We start from the raw sequence: 23,753 nt of genomic DNA on the forward strand, positions 1-23,753 counted from the left end.
CCTTGAGGGTGGCCGCACTGCGGGCAAGCTGTTGGCGAGCCTCCAACTGCCAGCCAAGTACCGACCGCCAAGCTCCTGCGCGCCATCAACCAAAGAAAGAGAATGATCTTTCTAGGCCGAACACTATCCCAAAACCTCTTCCAAAAATCTGAAAGGAAGCGCTGTGAGAGGCCTTGAGATTGCCAATGTGCGATCTCTGGCATTTGGATCCTGCTGTGTTGTGTATGCAAAGGAGGGGGCATCGAGGGTCTCCTCCCGATCTGCGGGGTCATGCCAAGTCCACTCTTCTAGGTCCCACTGTAGGCGTGTGAGAGGTCGCCACTCCCATATCCATAGCTGCCTGAATCTCTCCCTAGCCACCTTGGCCAGTTCTGGGTCTACGTGTCACTCCCGTGCTCGAAAATCAATCACCCTCACCCTCTACAATGTGCAACCACTGAAATCCTTCGAGGGAAGCTCGGATCTCTCTAGTCTGCCATGGGATCGAATAGAAAAAGTGAGCATGGTAAACACATGCCTAGTAAACACACCTAGCTACAGTGGGGGAGTCGGGTCTGGGATAGGAGTCAGCCACTCTTGAGGGATAGCTGAATCGATGTCTATTGAGCTTGGCTCTACCCCGGACCCTTACCAGGCCTCTCTTGCGTATCTGGGGGTAATTGCGTGTGTGCGATCCAATCTCCAAGGGACCTGGTTGGTCCTATGCTCAAGGTGCCACATGATACATGAGGTCGGGCCCCTAACATGTGGCCACTGGGTAAATGGATCAAGGGTTTCCAAACCAAAGGTTGCCGAAGCCGCTCCTCTGAGGTTGTCGGAGCTATTTGCCTAAGGGCTGGCCTAAGGTGATCCCAAGCTCGAAGAAAGCTTGTTGCAAATTTGTCCTCAAAAGTTGGGCTAAAACCACGGATCCACATCTTTGTGAAAATCCATTTGGTACTTTATGGCCAAGGGTCCCCTCGACTTGGGGTGCGGGCTGAAATCTGAGCCAAGAGGAAATCCTTCTAGGGCTCACCACCGAGAAGGAGTCCTCTAACGATCAGCTTACCCAACAAGGCATGGCTTTGAATAGCAGGGTTAATGAGGCCAAGCCTCCCTATACTACTACGTGGCTGAATGATCACTCTCCATGCCACCTTGGCCTTGGCTGGCCTCCCATCATTGTTGGCCCATAGAAAGTTCCTGATGAACCACTGTACCTGGCCAATCCATGCCTTCGCCACCATCACTCTACCTGCTAGGGAGAGCCTCATAGAACTCCAATATAAAAGTTTCTTCCAAATGCTCAGAAGAAGAGGGGCGAGCTGTTGCTATGGAGAAATGTCAATGCCAACTTGGCAACCAAGATAGCGAATTGGACTGCCCCTCGAAATCCACTGGAAAGCCTCGATTGGGTGTCAAGTTGGGGCGGGTGCTGAGCCTACCCAAAATGTCACCAATTGGCCGACCATTTGGTCCATCTCCAGATTTGTGTCTCGTTCACTTGAGGCCAGGCCGGTGTCTCGTGTGAAGGGGCTAGTATTGTTGCATAACATGGACGGGAGCCAGACTGGTGCCACCCGTGTATGACCTGGATTGTGTTTTATCCATGGGATTGTCACGCCATGGAAGAGCCAGTTTTGTATCGTGTCTTGCCTATGGGATTGTCACTCCATAGAGAGGCTCGTGCCTGGATTTGTGTCTTACCTATAGGACTGTCACTCCATAGGAAGACCGGGATTTATGTTTTCTGTCGTGCCATCATTGTGTCCAACAGAAATGTTTAGTACTTGTTCCATGAACGGGAGATATGTCCATGATACTGTTTGCACATGCATTCATGTTTTGCATGTTTGGAACTATTTTTGCATGTCTTGTATTCTTGTGTTTGCCTGTTTGACGTGCCACTTACTGAGCGGGGACGCTTGCCAATGAGTCGTGAAGTTTGCTCTGTCTTCTGACGAGTTTTGTTGCGTGTGAACAGGTGGTAAGTGTATTGCACTTGTTTATTTTATAGCATTCTTTTTAACCTTTGTTTTTATAAGGTTGCAAGTTCACACTCATTAATGAGTGGGCACCCTTCCCAATATTTCATAGTACTTTTAGAAGGGTGGGCACCCATTTTGGGCACCCATGTTTGGGTCATGGTGGGTAAGGGAACCCCTCGTGTGTGTGGGGGTGGGTGCATGGCCACCTACCCACCCCCCACCTTGGAACCTTTGAAACTGGCCGTCTCCATGCAAGCAAGGTGGGCTGGCCAGCTGTGGGACGTGTGCCCTCTCCAACGCTTACATATAGGCGACCGCTTCATCCAGCTAGGGAATTCGATTGTGCAGGCGGCTGTGCCCAGACACCACCCACTCCACTTTGCTGGCGGTTGTGCACAGACACGCCACTCTCTGGCCAGCAGGCGGCTGCTCCCAGACATCTTTCTCTGGCCAGCAGGCGGTTGCGCCCAGACACACCACTCTTTGGTCAGCAGGCGGCTGCGCCTAGACGCCACCTTCATCTTGCCCTGCAGTCGGTTGTCTTCTTGCCCTGCAAGTGACCGCATGCAGAACCTCGCTCCTCTCTTGCCAGCAAGCGGCTGCGCCCAGACACCACCCACTCCACTTTGCTGGCGGCTGCGCACAGGACTTATCTCTCTCTTGCTAGCAGGCGGCTGCGCCCAGGTGTCCTTCTCTAGGCCTATGCAGCTGCACTTAGGCGCCTCTGATATTTGTTCTCCCACTAGCGAGCTACAGGCGACTCTCTCACCTGCGGGCTGGTAGCAACAGGAGCAATGGAGACTTCTCCTTTCATACGTGGGTGCCTACAACTTCTGAAGGCCATATCCATTATTTTGCAAGGTAAGGGTATTGAGATTTAAGCAAAGGACTTTGATGTAAATCTTATAAGAGATACTCTCTGCTGCTAACACCCGTTCGGTGCCGGGGTAGTCCTAGCTTCTGGAGAACCACGGTCCATGGGTGCCGAGATCGGGAGAGCCAAGTGTTAGTACGGGAGCGCCTGTTTGTGCGTGGTCCTGGAACACCAGTGGGGCGCGCTCTACGGATTCCAGTGAAGACACAGGACCGTAGAGACTAGACTTCTTCAAGTGGATCGCTCTCCTTCGAACGTCTACTTCAAGTCTCTTGTTTGGTAATTGTTTTCATCTCAGTTGTACATGGACATCATCTGGTTCATTGAACCCATGGAGCATTGTATCTTTTAAATACTCCCAATAATATATCATATATTGAGGGGGGGGTCAGCCCGTTCCGGCCCCAGTTTTGGTGTCCATTGATCAACATTTCATTTCAGTTTTCAGTTGTTATTGAGTTGTTTAATTATATTGTGAAATTTAAGTTGTGCTATTACGCGTGTGGGTGTCCAACGGAGTCTATTCCCACTTGATGGGATCGGTTTCATTGGTATCAGAGCACGGTTATTTTCCTCTTCTTACTGGGGAAACAAACATGTGTATTGGACACCCCGCTTCTAGCACACTTAACACAATGGACAACCAAGGCAACCCTTTGGAAGTGCCTAATTCGAGGGGCCCATTAAGTGCCTCGCGTGGTTCTGATGCTTTACAGGGAAGGCACAAGCTCCTTGAGAGGGTAAATGATAGTGATTCAAGGGGACAATTGTCTCGTGGAAAGACAGTTATGCAAGAAGAAGAGCTTGATGCAATGAGGACTGAATTGGAGCACATGAGAAAGCTTTTGTAGGCACAAGAGTAAGTGCTTAAATTTTTGCATGAAGATTCCCATGTGCAAAGTGCCATTGAAGCAAGGAAAGCCGATGCAATGGTAGACATGAATTTTGAGTCCATGGCACGAGAAGTGGGCAAGAAGCCAAGGGAGTTGGCATCTTCCTACCTCCTCTGCAAAGGTGACATCAAAGAGGGGGAAGATGGAGAGCTGAAATTCAAAAATCCACCTCGCTTGAAGCATGGAGATCTCGCATCTCAAAGGTTGAGGTCATTTATGCAAAGGGAAGAGGTAACAGCCACCTCTCGTCATGCATCTTTTCCACAAGACACAAAGGTTGACAGGGAAGGTATATGTATACTAGTACTCATGGAGGACATGATGGTCACATGTATTCAAGGCATGTATCCCATGGAGGGGGTGACAGGTCTGCCACTAGAAGAGCCTTGCCTATTGAGTTGTCTCATGGAGAGACATTGCCTTATGCAGGAAGGTCACATGCATCTGATTCTTAGGTTCGTGAAGCACATGCCACCGTGCTTCATGAAACTTCCATGATGACCCATGGAGTCCATGGAGATAGGGCTACCCCATTGGATAAGGGAAAAAGAAAAAGAGAGGACCATGAGCCTCATGCCAGAAAGCTCAAGAAATTTAAAGCAGGTAACAAGTCCGTTAAGTTTGATGTTTTTCATGGAGAGCATGATGCTTCCAAAGTGTTAGCATTTGTGGCACAGTTTGACATTGGTTAGTTATTGTAATATAGAGAGTCTCGCGAGTTTGTGAGAGCTCTATGGTCTTGGAGCCTGGATCTAGTGCAGACGTGCACATGCTTTGCGCAGCCAAGGCCGGCAGTAGTCTCGAGGCCCGCGAGGGCAGCTTCGTGGCGGTATGGAACGTCGCGAGGAGGAGATTGGTCGGTACGTCATCCTAGTTAGCTCAGCTCGTGGCTCGGTGGGGACAGCCAAGACTGTGGGCTCGTCCACGGCTGTCATGGTTGGGAGGTGAGTCAGGCCTGCATCTCCTTTGTTGTTTGTTGTTCGTTTGTTTGCAGGATTCGAGTTTCGAACCAAGATCGATCACGAGGGGAACCGTGGGGATTTGACAGTGGATCCCACTACTCTTTTGGGGTTTTTCGTAGCTGGTTACCAGACTCGTATCGTTTACAAGTTATAAATAACAAATGTAAAACATTGAACGAGACCATCCATTCAGCTCGTATCTACGATGATACAATGGTCTCTTCCAAGTCGAAACCCGTTACCGAGGAGGGGAATAAGCATAAAAGAAAGTTCTCCGCACCTATGGCTAACATGAATGAAGGCAAGTCTTCGGACCAACCTTCGAAGAATTCGAGTTCGACACTAGTGAAGAAGAAACGACTCCTTAGGGCTTTGAAGCTCAAGAAGGAAGGACGTTGTTTTATCTGCGAAGAAAAAGGACACATGCGTAACGAGTGCCCGAAGCAAAAGGGTACCAAGTCAAACGCAGGACCCAAGCCAAAGGCAGCTAACCAGTTGTCTTTGACAGGTACGTCAATTACTGTACTTTCTCGCCCTATTACTTGTTTTGATTGTCTGTTCAATTCTAAGGTATTTGGCTTGCATGATCTTCTCCGAGTTTATGGAGAAGTGAAGGGCCATAAGATTCACATTCTTCTAGACCCTGGCAGTTCGCATAACTTTGTTAACTACAAACTTGTGCAGAAATTGAGTCTTGATACGACACTCAGCGACCATATCTATGAGGTATGTCTACCTGCGGGGCAGACAAGTTTGGGATCGCAAGGTGGAGATGCTTCCAATCCAGATTCAGGACTACAAAGACACTCTGGAATGCTATGTTATGCATTTGGAAAATGTAGACTTGTTATTAGGGATTGAGTGGTTTAAGACTCTTGACGTCCAGATAGATTGGTCTAGTCATATTTTTTCTTTTCAACATAGGGACACCAAGTATAGTATTTTAGGTGATTGTATTCATCCTTCTCAGGGTCTTTTGTAAATACAATTGATTTTGAAAATATAATGGATTCTTCTTTGTATACCGCTTTCCATTGTGTATTAATTCCACTTTCTTCTTTTCTCATTCCTTCCATGGATGTGAATGAATTAAGTGTGTTTGAAAGCAAAGAATTACAAAAGATTCTTGATTCATTTCAAGATGTATTTCCTAAGGAACTGCCATTGGGTTTACCACCTAAACGGGCAGTAGATCATCGTATTGACTTGATCCTTGGTGTTCATCATGTCAGTATTCCACCTTATAGGATGAGCCAAGCTGAGGAAGATGAGTTGGCTAAACAACTCGAAGACTATTTGAGGATGGGTCAGATCCATCCAAGTAAATCACCTTGGGATGCACCTGTGTTACTTAGGAGAAAGAAGGACAATACCTGGAGAATGTGTATAGATTACAAGAGATTGAACAAGCTGACCATTAAGAACCGTTATCCTCTCCCTAGATCAGATGACCTGATTGACCGGTTAGCAGGAGCGAAATATTTCACGAAGATAGATTTACGTACTGGCTATCACTAGATACGTATTCATGAAAGGCATGTCGAAAGAACCGCCTTTCGGGCTAGGTATGGCCATTACGAGTTTCTCGTATTACCTTTTGGGTTAACCAATGCTCCAGCCAATTTCCAGCAAATGATGAACGATTTTTTTCGTGAACATTTGGGGAAATTTGTGGTGGTGTTCCTGGATGATATTTTGATGTATAGTCGTACTCTTGAGGATCATGTCAGACACCTCACGATTGTCTTATCTATTTTGAGACAGAATCGACTATATGCTAAGTTGAGTAAATGTGAGTTCTTTATGACCGACATGATTTACTTGGGACACAAGATCACTAGAGATGGATTGAGCATTGACTATAACCGAGTTCAGAAGGTTCTGGATTGGCCTATACCGCGAACAGTGAAATAACTTCGTTCTTTTCTCAGTTTTTTTGTTTTTCTTCGGAAATTTGTACGGGAGTACTCTCCGCTCACACTACCGATGACCGACTTATTGAAAGGTCGTGGACGTAAGTCAAATCAACCTATCACTTGGAATAACGATTTGGATATGGTCTTCAGACTTTTGAAAGATAAAGTCAAGGAAGCACCTATCTTAGCATTGCCTGATCCTAGTCGGCAGCCTTATGTTCTTGAAACTGATGCCAGTGACTATGCTTTCGGGGCTGCTTTATTTCAAGAAGGTAGACCGGTTGCTTTTGAAAGTAAAAAGCATAACTAATATTTTTCGCTCAGCAGTTGAGGCATAAGCACCCTTTCAACAAGATCATTGTGACACACCTACACATACGATGTGGTAGTTGGGTACAACTGGCAGACAACAGAACTACACGTTGACCAAGGGTATTGATGCATATATATAGATGGGTAGCGAAATTGTCATGTTCATTTGCTTTTCTCAGTGTTGGACTTCACAGAGCGTTTCTCTATAGGCGAAGTGCTAGTCAAGAGTGTAGAGTATGTCACAGGGTTGTGATTTGATGTCTTCATTCTCAACCACATCTTGTACTTGAATTTCAGTTGTATCACTTCTTCCTTGTACATAATAAGGATCAATACTAGTGTGTGTGTTGTATGTGTGATTCTGCCACACTCCTCTTTCTGTCTCTGGGAAATCCTAGCACATAGGCACAAGTGTTCTACATTTGTTATTAGAGTCTAGAGAACTTGCAATTTTTCTTTTCTTTTCTGGCACCTGTATGCGTTGATTGCTTGGATAGGATAGAGCACTTAGATTCCAAGAGTACACAAGTTCGGTTTGTCTTGCTAGTCGCTTACCTCATTGAGCGAGGTTGAAATCCCTTATGTGGTCCTTGATCACTTAATATTTGTCATGGATTCACAACTCATTGACTTGCTTCTTAGCATGAAGGCATCTATGGACACACATGCGGCTAAAATGGAGGGTATAACTGTCGTCTTGGCTGGATGGCACCTCGAGCACCTAGTAAGTGTTGGACGATTCCAAGGACAAAGTGACAATTTTCTAGATGAGGAGTTTTAACTCCTTTGGATGCAAGCAAGGATGTAGCTTTGCTTCCAGTCCGACAGTCATCATTCTGCATGTAGTTAGTAGGAGAGATGTAGTTCACGTCATCGACGGTCTTCTTCGTGAAGTCCTTCTCCATCAGATTCTTTGGACAGCTCCCACTCACCTTCATCGTCTCAACGTCGGGGGACTATTAATTTTCCAAGTTCTTTCTCCATGCTCGTGAGGAGCGAGGTCAATTATTGAAGCTTCTGAAGCCTCTCAAGTTCAATGAGAAGATGGACAGAGAAGTCTTCTTCTCCATCCGGCAAGTCCTCGAGTGGTGCCTAAGGTGATCTTCCCACCACAGGAGAGCCGCACCCGTCAAAGCCGTATTCACCAAATCGAGCTGAAAAATATCTGAACCACCTACTGCTACCAATGTGGAAACCATCTCGTGGGTCCAATTGGTGGTCTTGAAGTAGTTTATTCTTTGTAGATTAATAGCGTGAATTGAAGAAACAATGGGAGGGATTTATGAAGAAACTCGGTGAATCGTAACCGACTCTCTCGCTCGTTCTTGGAAGGTTTTGCTCATGCTCCCAATGACCGTCTGGGTGTCGGAGGAGGTTGAGCGACTTGTGGATGGTTTGAAACCGTCTTTGCACATAGATGGTTGTGCACTTCAGCCCCGTGATCTTTCAAATGCGGTTCGTCTTGCTACAACCCTAGAGACGTGAGAGTGCAAGTCTAGGATTTAACAACTGGGGCAGTAGAAAGGCAAAGACAAGGGTAGCCAATCCAAGGCCAAGGATGACAAGGACAAGGCAAGTGGGGGAGCCTCGGTGACTCCCCTTCACCCTTGAAGAGGGTCGCACTAATATGGTTGCTGGAAAAACCTTGTAGAGTAACATGGGCTAGAGCCGAGTGCCCCGTTGGATGAGGATGAACCCGAGTTCGTGGATGACGGAGGATTACATGAGGTCTTACTACCTGAGCAAGTTGTTTTGCAACAATACAAGGAGGATTCTCATTGAAAGGAGCTCCAATATCTCCTCAAGTTCAAGGGCTACCCAATTCATCAGGCAGTCTGGTTTGAAGAGGATCGGTTCATGAACGAGTCTCGCTCGTTGTTGAGAGCTTATCAAGAGGCCATGCTGTTGAGGACAGTTGTGATGCAAGTAGAGGAGAATGTGACACATCTACAAGTATGCAAGCCACAGGAGGATTCTCATTGAAAGGAGCTCCAATATGTCCTCAAGTTCAAGGGCTACCCTATTCATCAGGCAGTCTGGTTTGAAGAGGATCGGTTCATGAACGAGTCTCGCTCGTTGTTGAGAGCTTATCACGACACTCCCCACGTTCCCGGCTGTTGAGGACAGTTGTGATGCAAGTAGGGGAGAATGTGACACATCTACAAGTATGCAAGCCACAGTTGGACATCAGATAACAACTGACAGGCAGAGTTGGGCATCACAAGTGACATGTGCAATTGCCATGTGGTAGTGGTGATGTGGCATTGATGACGTGGTGGTCGGTTACAAGTGGCCAACATCAATACTACTGGCCGACCAGGAGCATTGGTGCATATATATACATGAATAGCCAAGTCATCATCATATTCATCTGCTTTCCTTAGTGTTGGACTCCACAGTGTTTCTCTGTAGGCGAAGTGCTAGCTAGGAGTGTAGAGTAGGTCATAGGGCAGTGATTAGATGTCTTCATTCTCAACCACATCTTGTACTTGAATTTCAGTTGCATTACTTCTTTCTTGTGCATAATACATAGCAATAGTTTGGGACTTTTGTGTGTGGAGTATGTGTGATCACTGATTCCACTGCACTCCCCTGTGTATCTGTGGGAAGCCCTCTTCACCAGATGGCAGACCTGGTTACCATCTGTAAGCCAGGGGGTCCTATGAATCCATGGAATTGTTGCACCATTATGATTGACCATTTGATAACTAATATATTTCGCTCGGCAGTTGAGACATATCAAGCACCCTTTCAGCGGGATCACTTGATGCTTGACCCTGACCCCATCTTCATTATTAGAGCTGCAATGGAGAGAGAACACTTAAGAGGAGGAAGAGGATGAAAACTTTATTCCTGCTTTATGGACTTCTACAAAGCATTTGACCTTCTCCCTGTAGCATGGTTGATCACAACCATGTAAAAGCCAATGGTACAATTATACAATGTATGATGGGATCAAAGTGGGTTCTCAGCATTTGTGGCTGTATATAGACGCTCCATGTTCACTGTGTGGAGGGGCACTCTTGGGTCTCTGGATGATATCTCTGATCTGAAGCCGTGAAGTGGAGCATCTCCTTGGACCAGGGTGTCTCAGGTGTCTAGCTCGCTGCACCTGGATCACTCTATCTGGGGTGATGCCTGAGCGGTGGGGTGGCACAGGGGCTGCCAATGTGTGCGGTCTGGTCAGGGGAGAGAGAGAGAGAGAGAGAGAGAGATAAAACATCAATTTCTTAAGAAAAAATCAAAGTCTCTTAATGCTAAGTTGCATTGTTATTTTTTCTCAACATCACATTTTGAACAAAAATGCATATTAAGAAAATGAAGGAACCTGTGTTCACTTCATACTGACCTGTTGTGAAGTCAAAGGACATTTCAAACTTTGCTCGATGAATTCCTTCGATATAGCCAGTTTCGTTGGGTATCTGACCATTGCGTGCATAGGCATAAATGACCTTACTAGATGCTGCTAAGGAGTCACTTATATCTATCTGAAATGCCATATACATAGTCTGATTTTGGAGTGTCACGACTGTTGAATGTGGAGCCACTGTCAAGTTTCCCTCGTGTGGAAGAACTTGATCACTCGTTCTACCTGCCAGATAGTATTGATAAAGGACACCATCTCCACCAATAGACATATATCCCACCATGGCGCTTGAGCCAACCATAGACCCTGTAGGAGAAAACCCCATGGCAAACCAATTTGTTGCAGTGTTTGCAGACAACAAAATGCTCAGCCTTTGTAGGGACTTGTCGTAGTAATGCTGTTACAGTGAGATTTTCTTAAATAATTTCAATATATGGATTACAATTCACATTCTCAGCATTCATATTGAATTTAAAGGCATTTACAAATTACACTTGAAAAAAGCAATTCAGAATGCAATAATGGCAAGAATACCAAACAATGTGATCACACATCTTCTCTCCCTTCCATGTGCCACTACAGAGATACTAGCTAAGTAAAACAAAGAGTTTACCAAAATGTAACTTAAAGAAAGAGTACAAATAACAAGTGATTTCACCCCTTAAGTCAAAATTATGATCATCACATAAAAATCTATAGCAGACGTGATTGTCACCAGGCATGACTCAATACTGGCAAGTCATGACAATACCAAAGATGGAAGAGCTTAAAAAGAGGATCATTCTGAGTCCACTCTTGCTTGATTCTGGCACGTGTAGAACCAAAAAGCAACACAACAGCGAATAGTAAAGCAAAAACCAATTAAAAACATGTCTTTCTGTTCTTAATTGACTTTTGGCTTTTGAATTCTTTGAATTTATTACTCCAATGGCAGGAGAGAGAGAGGAGTTTTCAACCCTTGCTGTATGGTCTGTAGTATGGAAATCCATACTCTCTGTACAACCTGTATAGACCTTCCTGAATGTACAGATAAGAGGTGTTCGGGCTGACGTTCCTGCCTTTCATGGGAAGATCAACCATCGCACTGATAGCCGAGCTGCTGTTCATACTGTTGTATGGGCATCTGCCCCATGGGTGGACTACCACATAGACATGTACAGGCTGTTGCATGTCAGATACAGGTCGGCTGCATTCAAGTCCAGGCTGTGAAGAAAGCCAAATGGATAGTAGAGGCCTGTCCTATGCAGCTGAGTACTGTTTGATATGGACATAATGGATAGTGTGTCCAGCTTTTGTTCACAAAGTTATGAGACTCTGAGTGACACGTGTCACCAAATCTCCACAACGTACTGTAATTAAAGTTGTAAAAACAATCGATAATGAAGGTACATGTCTATCTTCAGTCCCTAGTGCAAAGTACCTGAAGATAATGTGTTACATGCATTGCGGAAACGTGACTTGATCAATTCTGACTAAACAATGTTAGCTACTAATTAGCTAATCACGACTAAATCGTTTAACTGCAAATGAACAAGAGTGGAGGAAGTATATTTCCAAGCGACCAATATATACTATCGTTGCTCAAATCTGAACAAGATCTGAGCTCTTGAATAATGTGCATTACTGACTTTAACTGCTGCTCTAAAGCTATACAAGGCTAGAACCTTTTGTGGTATGGCTGCAAAATGTGTGTCCCCCACCTTCTGCTAGCTTTGACTTGTTGCATCTTCTAGCTGATGACACTATCATTTAGAGTCACCTAGACTCCTGGGAGCTACTCTTCCCATCTATTATGTTGATCATATAACTGTCACATGCATCCCACACCTGAATGCTGCATGGACATGTTTGTATATGTTCCGACAGATGATGCGAGCAATTGCAGAACAGAGCACCAAATTGGAAGAGCAAGAGGACAAATCTTGGCCTTGGAAGAGCACACCCATTTTCCAACCCCTTTTTCTCCGTCTCCTCCTCCCTCTTCTTCCATTTTCCAGATTTCAATAGCAGATCCTCTACCGGAGGACCCTTTTGAGGGGTTACGACCGCAACCAAGTTTCGACCCTCAAGTTGCATATGCGAGCAATGGAGATTCGATTGATAGAAGACCATGCAACAGCATCTCGTGATGCTACAAAAGAAGATGTCATGAGACGCGTTGAGCACGAAAAATTTCTTACGGTTTTGATGCAAGAGACACCAGCGACTTCCTCGAGTCATCCCCCGAAAGGATGAACTTCAGTTAGTATAGTGGTAAACTCGACCCCACAACTCTTTATTCCTAGTTGCATCAATTTGAAGCTTATTTTGCTGCAGTTAGCAAGAGTTAACTAACAGAGTGATCTTGACTAGTTGGTATTTGGAAGGTCATGCCATTCCTTGGTGGAACTAGTGGGCTCATGCCCACACTAGATTAGGTATAGCCACTTATGTCTGGGACGAGTTTGTCCTTGATCTTAAGGGCGGTTTCCACCGCCCCATTACCTTGAGCGCCTCGAAAACGAGTTTAGGAGGCACATCAAAATGTGCAACCAGTCCTACAGTTTGCAATTGGGCATATCTAACAAGGACAAGAAAGAGCAGTTCAGTTCCTTTATGGCCTTGACACGCAAATCCAATGAAAAGTGTGTATGTTTCGACCAACCACCTTCGAGGATGCACTATCACTTACACAGAGTGCTAAAATGAATTACAATGGCAGAAAGCCCAAGACTTCCCAACCTTCGGTAACCGCCCTGGCAGAAAAAGGCCAAAACCAAACAGGGTCTTTCCTAGGACAGAGCATGGGAGACTCTGGCTCCAAGAACTCGACCCATGCAAGCAAGACCGGTGGGAAATTGAGTGCTGAGGAGATAGCTTAGAACAAGGAGGAGGGTAGGTGTTTCTCGTCACACAAAAGGACACACTTCTAAGGATTGTCCAAAGAAGACTATCACTCCACAAACAACCACCCTACCCTCTACGGCTTCCGTGGTGAGCCTAGCTCCCACACAGACTCCAATGACTGTCCCTAGTTCTTCCGATCCTCGTGGCCAAGATTGTCAATTGGAAGATACACATACCGCATATGACATCAAATCCTTTGTGGATGTATGCCAAGCATACTCCACCCACATAAACAAATTCTCTTACCTCTCGACGGATCTTACCAATTTGCTAAAGGGTGTGAAGACTAGAAGACAGCGGATCTGAATGACTCCACGAGCATTGGAGACATTCAAGAACCTCAAGGTGGCTTTGTCAAAAGCGCCTTGTCTAACGCTTGCCTCGTGGGATAAGTTGTTCCAAGTAATCATCGATGCGAGTAACATCATGATTGGAGCTATGTTGCAACAAAATGGCCATCCAATAACATATATAACTCGTAAGTTACTGTCTGCAAAAAAGAATTACTCGATCTACGATCGAGAACTCCTAACAGCTATTCACACCCTGAAACACTGAAAGCATTTCCTTTATGGCCGTGAATCTGAGGTTCACACTGACCATCAAGCATTGCAATGGATTCAGACAATGCCAAGTGCACAAGGGAGTGACCGTTAGCACCGCTAAAGCCAAATCTTCCAGTAATTTGGTGGTATGATCAAGTACCTTCTAGGAAAGGCTAACCCAATGGCCGATGCTTTGAGCAGGAAGGGAACAATGACATTAATAGACTCGACCTTGTTGATACGGAACTAGATAACATAAAGCACACATACACGGATTTCGAGATATTCGGTACACAATGGGAGCAAGTATTGGTATGGAATTAGATAACATGAAGCACATACACGGATTCCGAGGAATTCAATACACAATAAGCAAGCATTGGATGCCACAAGACCATGCCACTTTTTGATATGAGATGGTTGGCTTTTCTACAAAGGACGATTATATGTCATGAGATCATTCAGGGTAGCTCTTCTCCATGACACCTTCACTGGTGGTCACCAAGGCATCAATTCGACTCAAGAGAAGTTAGAAAGGCAATATTAATGGCCAAGAATGAGACATGACGTGTCTACTCTTGTGCAACACTGTGTCATTTGTCAGAAAGTGAAAGCTCCTTGTGGGAAGAAGATAAGGTTGTTACAACCTTCACCAATTTCCAAAGGACCTTTCCAAGATATATCGATGGACTTTGTCACAAATCTGCCTCCCAATCCAGATAAGCGTAATACTCAGTGCTTAACTATTGTCGATAGATTTAGTAAATTTACTATACTTATTCCATGCAGGACGAAGATGTTGTCCATTTGTTCACTCGGCATTGATACCCAATTAGCGAAATCCCTAGAACCGTAGTGTCAGACTGAGATGCCAAGTTTACCAATCATTTCTGGAGGACATTGTTTGATAATTTTGATACTAAACTGAATTTTTCCAATGCATTTTACCCACAAACAAAAATCTACAACCAATTGACCTTTGATGTGCTGAAGTGTTATGTCCACAATCAGCAAGATAATTGGGAATCATATTTGCCTTTACTTCAAGCAATTTTGAATGATTCATTTTCTTCAGCTATTGGCAAGACTCCATATGAAGCAACTTTTGAAAGACCATTACAATCGCTATTGACCAGAACCTTGTCTTAAGTACCAGAAGCGAATAAAATGACGAAGTCTTCCCAAGAGATTTTGAAATCAGTTAAAGACACGTTGGCTAAAGTACAGGAGACCTACACTAGACAAGCCAACAAAGACCCAAGGGATGTAAAGTTCTTGAAAAGAGATTGGATTTATCTTCAGATTATGAAGAAAAGACTAAAACAAGTGGACAAGCGATGCCCAAAGTTATCATTCAAAAGCTTCAAACCATTTCCTATCCAAAGAAAGATCAACAAGATGTCAATGAAGTTGAAGCTACCTCCAGGCTGGACTATGCACGATATGTTCCATGTCAATTAGATAAAACCATATACAAGTCCGATTCCTTCAAAAGTGAAAAACTAAGCGAAACCAAATATAGTGAATGAAGCTAAAGTGATGGTTCCAAAACAAATCCTTTTGCACCGCTTCAAGCATGGCTCAAGCCGAAGACAAAGTCAGTTCCTCACAAACTCTTGGGTTAGTGTAACATGGTGCTTACGAAAGCGTGTTTATGAATTATTTGATTGCAATTAGCACCCATGTTCAAACCACTTCTTCTTCATGCTCAATACACAGTAGAGAGATGACCTAATATACCATGTATTACTAACATGAAAAATATACAATGTTGAATAGAGATACTCAATGGTAGCGCTGCTCCTAAGTTCTCAATGATTGAATGATGATCAAAGAATGAATATAACTATCCTATTTATAGTATCTAATGTTGGTGAGTTGACTACCAGCTCTATCATATGCAGGTCGTCTGATCCCTTCAAAAGTGAAAGACCAAGCAAAACCAGATATAGTGGATGAAGCTAAAGTGATGCTTCCAAAACAGATTCTTCTGCACTGCTTCAAGCATGGTTCAAGCCGAAGACAAAGATAGTTCCTCATGAACTCCTGGGATTAGTGTAACATGGTGATTGCGAAAGCCTGTTTATGAATTGTTCTTCATGCTCAATACACAGTAGAGAGAGATGACCTAATCAACCATATATTACTAACATGAAAAATATACAATGTTGAATAGATCCAATACTCAATAGTAGCACTGCTCCTTAGTTCTCAATGACTGAAAGATGATCAAAGAATGAATATGGCTAAAGCCTAGACTCCTATTTATAGTGTCTAATAAAGCCTAGAGTCCTATTTATAGTGTCTAATGTTGGTTAATTGACTACAAACTCTACCAGCACTAATGATAATGTCCAACTAGGTGTGTTCATACAATAACCCAATAACTCTGTTGTCATGTGCACAGTGGGTATCTACCGTGTGCTATACGCATGCAAGACTAGTTTCGAGGCTTGGGGAAGCTTGGAACTAGGCAGGTTGATTGACGAGCTGAGTTAGGGATATACTAACGAGCGGGCACCCAAGTATGGACGGGCGGGCGGCCAAGTGTGGACGCCCGATGACCGGCCAAGAGCCTATAAAAGGGTGGCCAAGGTTAGTTATTGTGCATAGAGAGTCTCGCGAGATTGTGAGAGCTCTATGGTCTTGGAGCCTGGATCTAGTGCAGACGTGCACCTGCTTTATGTAGCCGAGGCCGGCAGCAGTCTCGAGGCCCGCGAGGGCAGCTTCGCGACGGTATGGGACGTCGTGAGGAGGAGATTGGTCGGTACGTCAACCTAGTTAGCTCAGCTCGTGGCTCGGTGGGGACAGCCAAGACTGTGGGCTCGCCCACGGCTGTCATGGTTGGGAGGTGAGTCAGGCCTGCACCCCCTTGCTTGTTTGTTGTTCGTTTGTTTGCAGGATTCGAGTTTCGAACCAAGATCGATCACGAGGGAAGATCCTTGGGGATTTGACAGTGGTATCAGAGCATACCTCGTGAACGAGCAAGTCGGTAGGTAGAGAAGAAGAGGTCGAAGTACGGTATGTGTTAAAAAAACTTGCTGTTTTTTCTGTGCATACTGCAGTTTTCAGTTTTGTATGTGTTTTTCTTCATCAAAGAACCCCATGTTGATGGGAGATGGTAGTTTTAATAGGGTTGATTGCTTTTGCAAAGAAGAGCCTGTTTTGTTGTGCAGTCGCATAACTTGCAGGGAGAGAAACTGAAAAAAAAAGAGAGAAAAAGCACGTTGCTTTTGTTGCTTTCGTTGAGCGCATGAGAGAGAGAGCGAGAGAGGAGCTGGCGGGGTTCTGTAGACGTGGCAGGCACGCAGGCAAGTTGCAGGCGGGCGGGTGCATCACCTGGCGGACTAGGCCTGTAGGGCAGTCGGGCGGCCAAGCATGCCAAGACAGGCGACTTGCGCAGCCAGCCAGGCAGCGCCTAGGCCAGGCCTACGCAGCCAACGCGGGCAGCGCCTAGGCCAGGCCTACGCTAGGCGACCAGGCCTGCGTAGCCAGCCCAGCCACGTTGCCATACCCAGGCCCACGCGGACTCTTGCAGGCGCAGGACAGCGTGTGAGCAGCAGCCGTCGACGGCGACCAGGCAGCCGGCTGTGGTTGACGACCGCAGCTTGGTGACGCCAGCAGCCGCCATGTAAATTGGCCGCCGACGGGAGACGCCTGTAGCCCCGGACGCCAGCAGATTAAGAGGGAAGCCAAAAAAAAAAAACACGAAAGGAAAGCATCGTTTTAGTGCTTTCGTTTTTGGGTTTTTTTTTAGGGGAGTTTAAACTTTTTTTTTTTTAAGGTTTAAAAGTCCTCCTCTCTCTAAGGTTTCCAAGGTTTTTATTTTTATTTTTTAAGACTAGAGAATATATATATATCCATATATATATATATTAAAATACATATATATATATATATTTATTCAAGAAAAAAAAAAGAAAAAAAACACAAAAGCTAAAGTAAAAGCTAAGCATAGCTTTTTGAGATTTTTTTTTGGCTTTTGGGAAACCTTTATAAACCTCCTCACGTGGACTTCTTGCCACACATCTCTCGAGTTCTCAAGTTTTCAAGCTCTCAAGCTCTCGAGTTCGCTCGCACTTTCATTGTGCAAAGATCGAATTTTCTCTTCACGTACCCTCTTCACGATGTCGACCCAAGAATCAGAGTTGGAGCCCCTCGTGGAACGCGAAGGCTTGCCGGCTACGGAAGGCACTGATGCCGATCTTTTTGACGAGTTTGTGTCAAAATCAGATTTCCAAGAGTTCAAAGTAGCTCTCGAAGCTTCTTCGGCGGAACGTCAGGCACAAATCGCAGCCCAGATGCAGGCTTTGCAGAACTCCATCGCTCTCTTGACCACTACCCTCTCTACTTTCTCGGGAATGGATACCTTGGCTTCAGCTTTAGGCCCCAATATTACTCCGGAACCGTTCGGGGGCGAGCAAAAGCAGAGAACCAAGGAGATCGTGGACACTTGGCTACACAAGTGGCAAGTTCACTTTCAGTTTCATCCATATGATGATGGAAAGAAGATACAGTTAGCAGCAGGTTTCCTGTCCGGCAAAGCTTTGCTTTGGTGGAAGGAACTGAACCCAAAGCCAACGACTTGGGCACAATTCGAAGACATTTTCAAGAAAGAATTCCTCAAGAAAGAGGATGATTACGATGTTGTTGCCCGGTTTTCAGCTTTGACCATGACCTCGCAGCACCTCACTTATGAGGTCTACCTCCAGAAGTTTCGTGACTTGCAGATGAAAGCTACAAAGATGGATCCCACTACCCTTTTGGGATTTTTCGTAGCTGGTTTACCAGACTCGTACCGATTACAGGTTAAAAATAACAAATGCAAAACATTGGACGAGGCCATTCATTCAGCTCGTATCTATGATGATACGATGGTCTCTTCCAAGTCGAAACCCGTTACCGAGCAGGGGAACAAGCATAAAAGAAAGTTCTCCGCACCTATGGCTAACACGACTGAAGGCAAGTCTTCGGACCAACCTTCGAAGAATTCGAGTTCGACACCAGCGAAGAAGAAACGACTCCTTAGGGCTTTGAAGCTCAAGAAGGAAGGACGTTGTTTTATCTGCGAAGAAAAAGGACACATGCGTAATGAGTGCCCGAAGCAAAAGGGTACCAAGTCAAACGCAGGACCCAAGCCAAAGGCAGCTAACCAGTTGTCTTTGACAGGTAAGTCAATTACTGTACTTTCTCGCCCTAGTACTTGTTCTGATTGTCTGTTCAATTCTAAGGTATTTGGCATGCATGATCTTCTCCGAGTTTATGGAGAAGTGAATGGCCATAAAATTCACATTCTGTTAGACCCTGGCAGTTCGCATAACTTTGTTAACTACAAACTTGTGCAGAAATTGAGTCTTGACACGACACTCAGCGACCATACCTATGAGGTACGTCTACCTGCGGGCAGACAAGTTTGGGATCGCAAGGTGGAGATGCTTCCAATCCAGATTCAGGACTACAAAGATACTCTGGAATGCTATGTTATGCATCTGGAAAATGTAGACTTGTTATTAGGGATTGAGTGGTTTAAGACTCTTGACGTCCAGATAGATTGGTCTAGTCATATTTTTTCTTTTCAGCATAGGGACACCAAGTATAGTATTTTAGGTGATTGTATCCATCCCTCTCAGGGACCTCTTGTAAATACAATTGATTTTGGAAATATAATGAATTCTTCTTTGTACACTGCTTTCCATTGTGTCTTGATTCCACTTTCTTCTTTTCTCATCCCTTCCATGGATGTGAATGAATTAAGTGTGTTTGAAAGCAAAGAATTACAGAAGATACTTGATTCGTTTCAAGATGTATTTCCTAAGGAATTGCCATCGGGTTTACCACCTGAACGGGCAGTAGATCATCGTATTGACTTGATCCCTGGTGCTCATCCTGTGAGTATTCCACCTTATAGGATGAGCCAAGCTGAGGAAGATGAGTTGGCTAAACAACTCGAAGATTATTTGAGGATGGGCCAGATCCGTCCAAGTAAATCACCTTGGGATGCACCTGTGTTACTTAGGAGAAAGAAGGACAATACCTGGAGAATGTGTATAGATTACAAGAGATTGAACAAGCTGACCATTAAGAACCGTTATCCTCTCCCTAGATCAGATGACCTGATTGATCGGTTAGCAGGAGCGAAATATTTCACGAAGATAGATTTACGTACTGGCTATCACTAGATACGTATTCATGAAAGGCATGTCGAAAGAACCGCCTTTCGGGCTAGGTATGGCCATTACGAGTTTCTCGTATTACCTTTTGGGTTAACCAATGCTCCAGCCAATTTCCAACAAATGATGAACGATTTTTTTCGGGGAAATTTGTGGTGGTGTTCCTGGATGATATTTTGATGTATAGTCGTACTCTTGAGGATCATGTCAGTCACCTCACGATTGTCTTATCTCTTTTAAGACAGAATCGACTATATGCTAAATTGAGTAAATGTGAGTTCTTTATGACCGACATCATTTACTTGGGACACAAGATCACTAGAGATGGATTGAGCATTGACTATGACCGAGTTCAGAAGGTTTTGGACTGGCCCATACCACGAACAGTGAAACAACTTCGTTCTTTTCTCGGTTTTGTTGTTTTTCTTCGGAAATCTGTACGGGAGTACTCTCAGCTCACACTACCAATGACCGACTTATTGAAAGGTCGTGGACGTAAGTCCAATCAGCCTATCACTTGGAATAACGATTTGGATATGGCCTTCAGACTTTTGAAAGATAAAGTCAAGGAAGCACCTATCTTAGCATTGCCTGATCCTAGTCGGCCTTATGTTCTTGAAACTGATGCCAGTGACTATGCTATCGGGGCTGCTTTATTTCAAGATGGTAGACCGGTTGCTTTTGAAAGTAAAAAGCTAGATGACACTCAATCTCGTTGGCCAACCCTTGAGAAGGAGCTTTATGCTGTGATTCATGCTCTCAAGGTTTGGAGACATTATTTATATGGCTCCAAGTTTGTGGTATTGACTGATCATCAGTCAATCAAGTATGTGTGTGATGCGGATGATTTGAGAGGCAGGAAAGCTCGTTGGGCAGAGTTAATGCAAGATTTTGATTTTGAGATCCGTTATCGGAAAGGGTCCATGAATAATATTGCAGATGCGCTTAGTCGGATTAGAGAGGTGAATACTTTGTCGTTCACCGAGATTTCTACTGACTTATTTCAGTCATTGAGAGGGCTTTGCAGGACTGATAGTCATTTTGGTCCATTTTGGCAGAAGATCCAGGACGGGAGCTCATTGATTGACCAAGACTCGGTGACTGAGCAGTCTACCATTCAGGCTGCAGGAGGTCAGTGGATGATTCGGAATGGTTTACTATTCCGTAATGACAAAATTTGTGTACCACAGATCCTGGACATTAGGTCCAAGATTCTAAGGGAGTGTCACGACGCCCCTTCTGCTGGACACCCTGGGGTACACAAGACGCTATCATTAGTGAAACACACTTTTTATTGGCCGAAGATGAAAGGGTATGTAGAAGATTATGTTCTCAAGTGTCAGATTTGTCAGGCAAATAAAGCTGAACGCTTTAGACAGGCTAGGTTGTTGCATCCTTTGCAAATCCCAGGTAATAAATGGGAAAGTATTTCCATGGATTTTATTACCGGATTGCCAAGAACACATCAAGGCCACGATTCTATTTGGGTTGTGGTAGATCGCTTGACAAAGATGGCTAGATTTTTACCGACCCGGAAGAATATTACAGCTACGCAATTAGCTCGGCAGTTTATCGAGCAATTGTTTATATGGTCTTGGAGCCTGGATCTAGTGCAGACGTGCACCTGCTTTATGCAGCCGAGGCCGGCAGCAGTCTCGAGGCCCGCGAGGGCAGCTTCGCGGCGGTATGGGACGTCGTGAGGAGGAGATTGGTCGGTACGTCAACCTAGTTAGCTCAGCTCGTGGCTCGGTGGGGACAGCCAAGACTGTGGGCTCGCCCACGGCTGTCATGGTTGGGAGGTGAGTCAGGCCTGCACCCCCTTGCTTGTTTGTTGTTCGTTTGTTTGCAGAATTCGAGTTTCGAACCAAGATCGATCACGAGGGAAGATCCTTGGGGATTTGACATCTGTCCACATTGCTGCTCATTGGGCGCCAAAATAATATTACAAAGATCTAGCACAACATCCCTTACAAACACATATATCCGACCACGTACTCCACCTCTGCGCTGGCCAAGGGATAGAAGCATCTCCACGTCACACTCAACAAAGTGCACATGACATCCCCTTCTACTTAACTTGGAGCATTGGTGCAACTAATGCTCCATCGCTCCACCTCAGTACGAATCTTCTAGCAAACTCGCGCTTTTGCTCCACACCAGTCTGAACTCCATAGAATGGCTACTGGACCTGTTGTCTCCAATGATGTCTCTACCATTGCCTCCTCAAGAACTACACTAATCTCATTCTCCTCCTCAATGGATTTGGAGAGAAAAATCTCAAGTTCACTTAAAAGAAAATGCACTCAAGGATGGATTGTTCTCTATCTGTTTGGATTACCTCCAAGCTTGGTAGTGTCTGCTCCTTGGACTCATCCTCCACAATCGGCTTCTTACTTGGGGACTCCGTCACCAATACTACTTCCTCTTGAAAGCTTTCGAACACTCCCATCTCTTGAGCTGCATCTATGGATGGACTTACCCTACTGAATGTGTTGCCTTTCTTGCTTGGATCTCGTCGGCAAGCTGCCCCAACTGGCTCTCCGACCACTACATAATCTCCTCATTCCTCTCTATCGTATATATTGCCAGATTCTTATAGAGATCCACGTTGATGGACCATCATTTCTCCCATGAAACCAAAGAGCTCTTTGACATCTGTCGAAACTCCATCTTCTATTTCTGCTGCAGATGCACTTAAAGAAAACAAACACACCTTTGTATTAAGGACTAGGCGAAGGTTTCATCCTTGCACGATGGAGGAAGGGTGCATGTAGCCAATTGACTAAGACAAGGAAGCCCCATATACCTGGATGTATTTAATGCCCTAACTACTCCCTTGGAGGCACCCTTTTGCTATGTTTTTATGTGCTATATATGACCGCCCAATGTGTATTGCCTACAACCTGCATTTTTTTTTCTTTATGAATCTCGCCGCCTTATGCTCTGCCGGATCTAGCCTTTTGAGTGCCCGCCACTAAACCCCCCTGGTGCACCTTCCACTCGTGTCTGGTTGCGCCAACAGGCTGCTTTGCTTGCTTCCTTTGTCCGCCCTTTACTTGGTCCGTTTGTCCTCCTCCTTGTCCTTTGGCCAAGCGTCCCTTGCACACACGAGCTATATCTAGTACAGAATTTACAAAACGCAGCCCATCCTTTCCTCTTCCTTTTACACTCCCCAACACACACCTGGTGTTCTAGATTTGAAGTCTATGATGGCCCATACTTCTAAGCAAGTGTTGAGCAATTCCGAGAGTGAAGTGGCATGTCTCCCGAGGACAAGTATTTTACTTCTTTGGAGATGTACCAAGTGAGCTTTTCGGTAGTAAATGTTATGTGCCTTCTAATAGCCAACACAAGACATGCCATTTACATCACCAATGGTCTCCTTCGCAGAGTCCCTCCATCGGATTCTCCCAACAATTCCCCATGCCTTCACTGGCTCAACACCAAGGGACTACCGATTTGCAGAGTTCTTCCTCCATGCCCCGTGAGGAAAGAACTCATCTATTGAAGCTTTTGAAGCCTCCCAAGTTCAACAAGAAGATGGACAAAGAAGTCGTCACCAATTGGACCCCCAAGATGGCTACCATGTTGGCAATGAACAAGTGGTTCAGATGTTTTCAACTCCATTTGGTGCGCACGGCTTTGACAAGTGTTTCCCTCTCGTGTTGAAAAAACCACCTTAAGCACCACTCCATTACTTGCCTCAGTGATTGCCACAAGGTACACTTGAAGCAATATGTTTCTTTGGACGATAACTATGAGCTAAAGTCGCAATGGGAGCACTTTGTCTCGAAAAGAAGCAAGGTGAGCAAGTAACAAACTACCTCGCACATTTCTAGAAGCTTCTAGTCAAGCTCTCCA

The 23,753-nt window shown here is 45.1% G+C and overlaps 1 protein-coding gene across 3 annotated transcripts in view; it reads right to left on the bottom strand.

The window, feature by feature from the left end:
* Positions 1-23,753, bottom strand: part of LOC147640542 (cytochrome b561 and DOMON domain-containing protein At3g07570-like) — a 33,589-nt gene that overhangs the window by 4,149 nt on the left and 5,687 nt on the right. For all 3 annotated transcript variants that reach the window (XR_015267972.1, XM_086812822.1, XM_086812809.1), the window contains exon 2: positions 10,274-10,688. Coding sequence is in view for 2 of the 3 variants with exons in the window: in XM_086812822.1 (XP_086668948.1) it covers positions 10,274-10,688 (415 nt within the window). In the remaining variant the exon portion in view is untranslated. The remainder of the gene's footprint in view (positions 1-10,273; positions 10,689-23,753) is intronic.

This window comes from Cibotium barometz, chromosome 2 (genome assembly GCF_041138505.1).
Source record: "Cibotium barometz isolate CiBa-2024 chromosome 2, ASM4113850v1, whole genome shotgun sequence".
Classification (NCBI taxonomy): domain Eukaryota; kingdom Viridiplantae; phylum Streptophyta; class Polypodiopsida; order Cyatheales; family Cibotiaceae; genus Cibotium; species Cibotium barometz.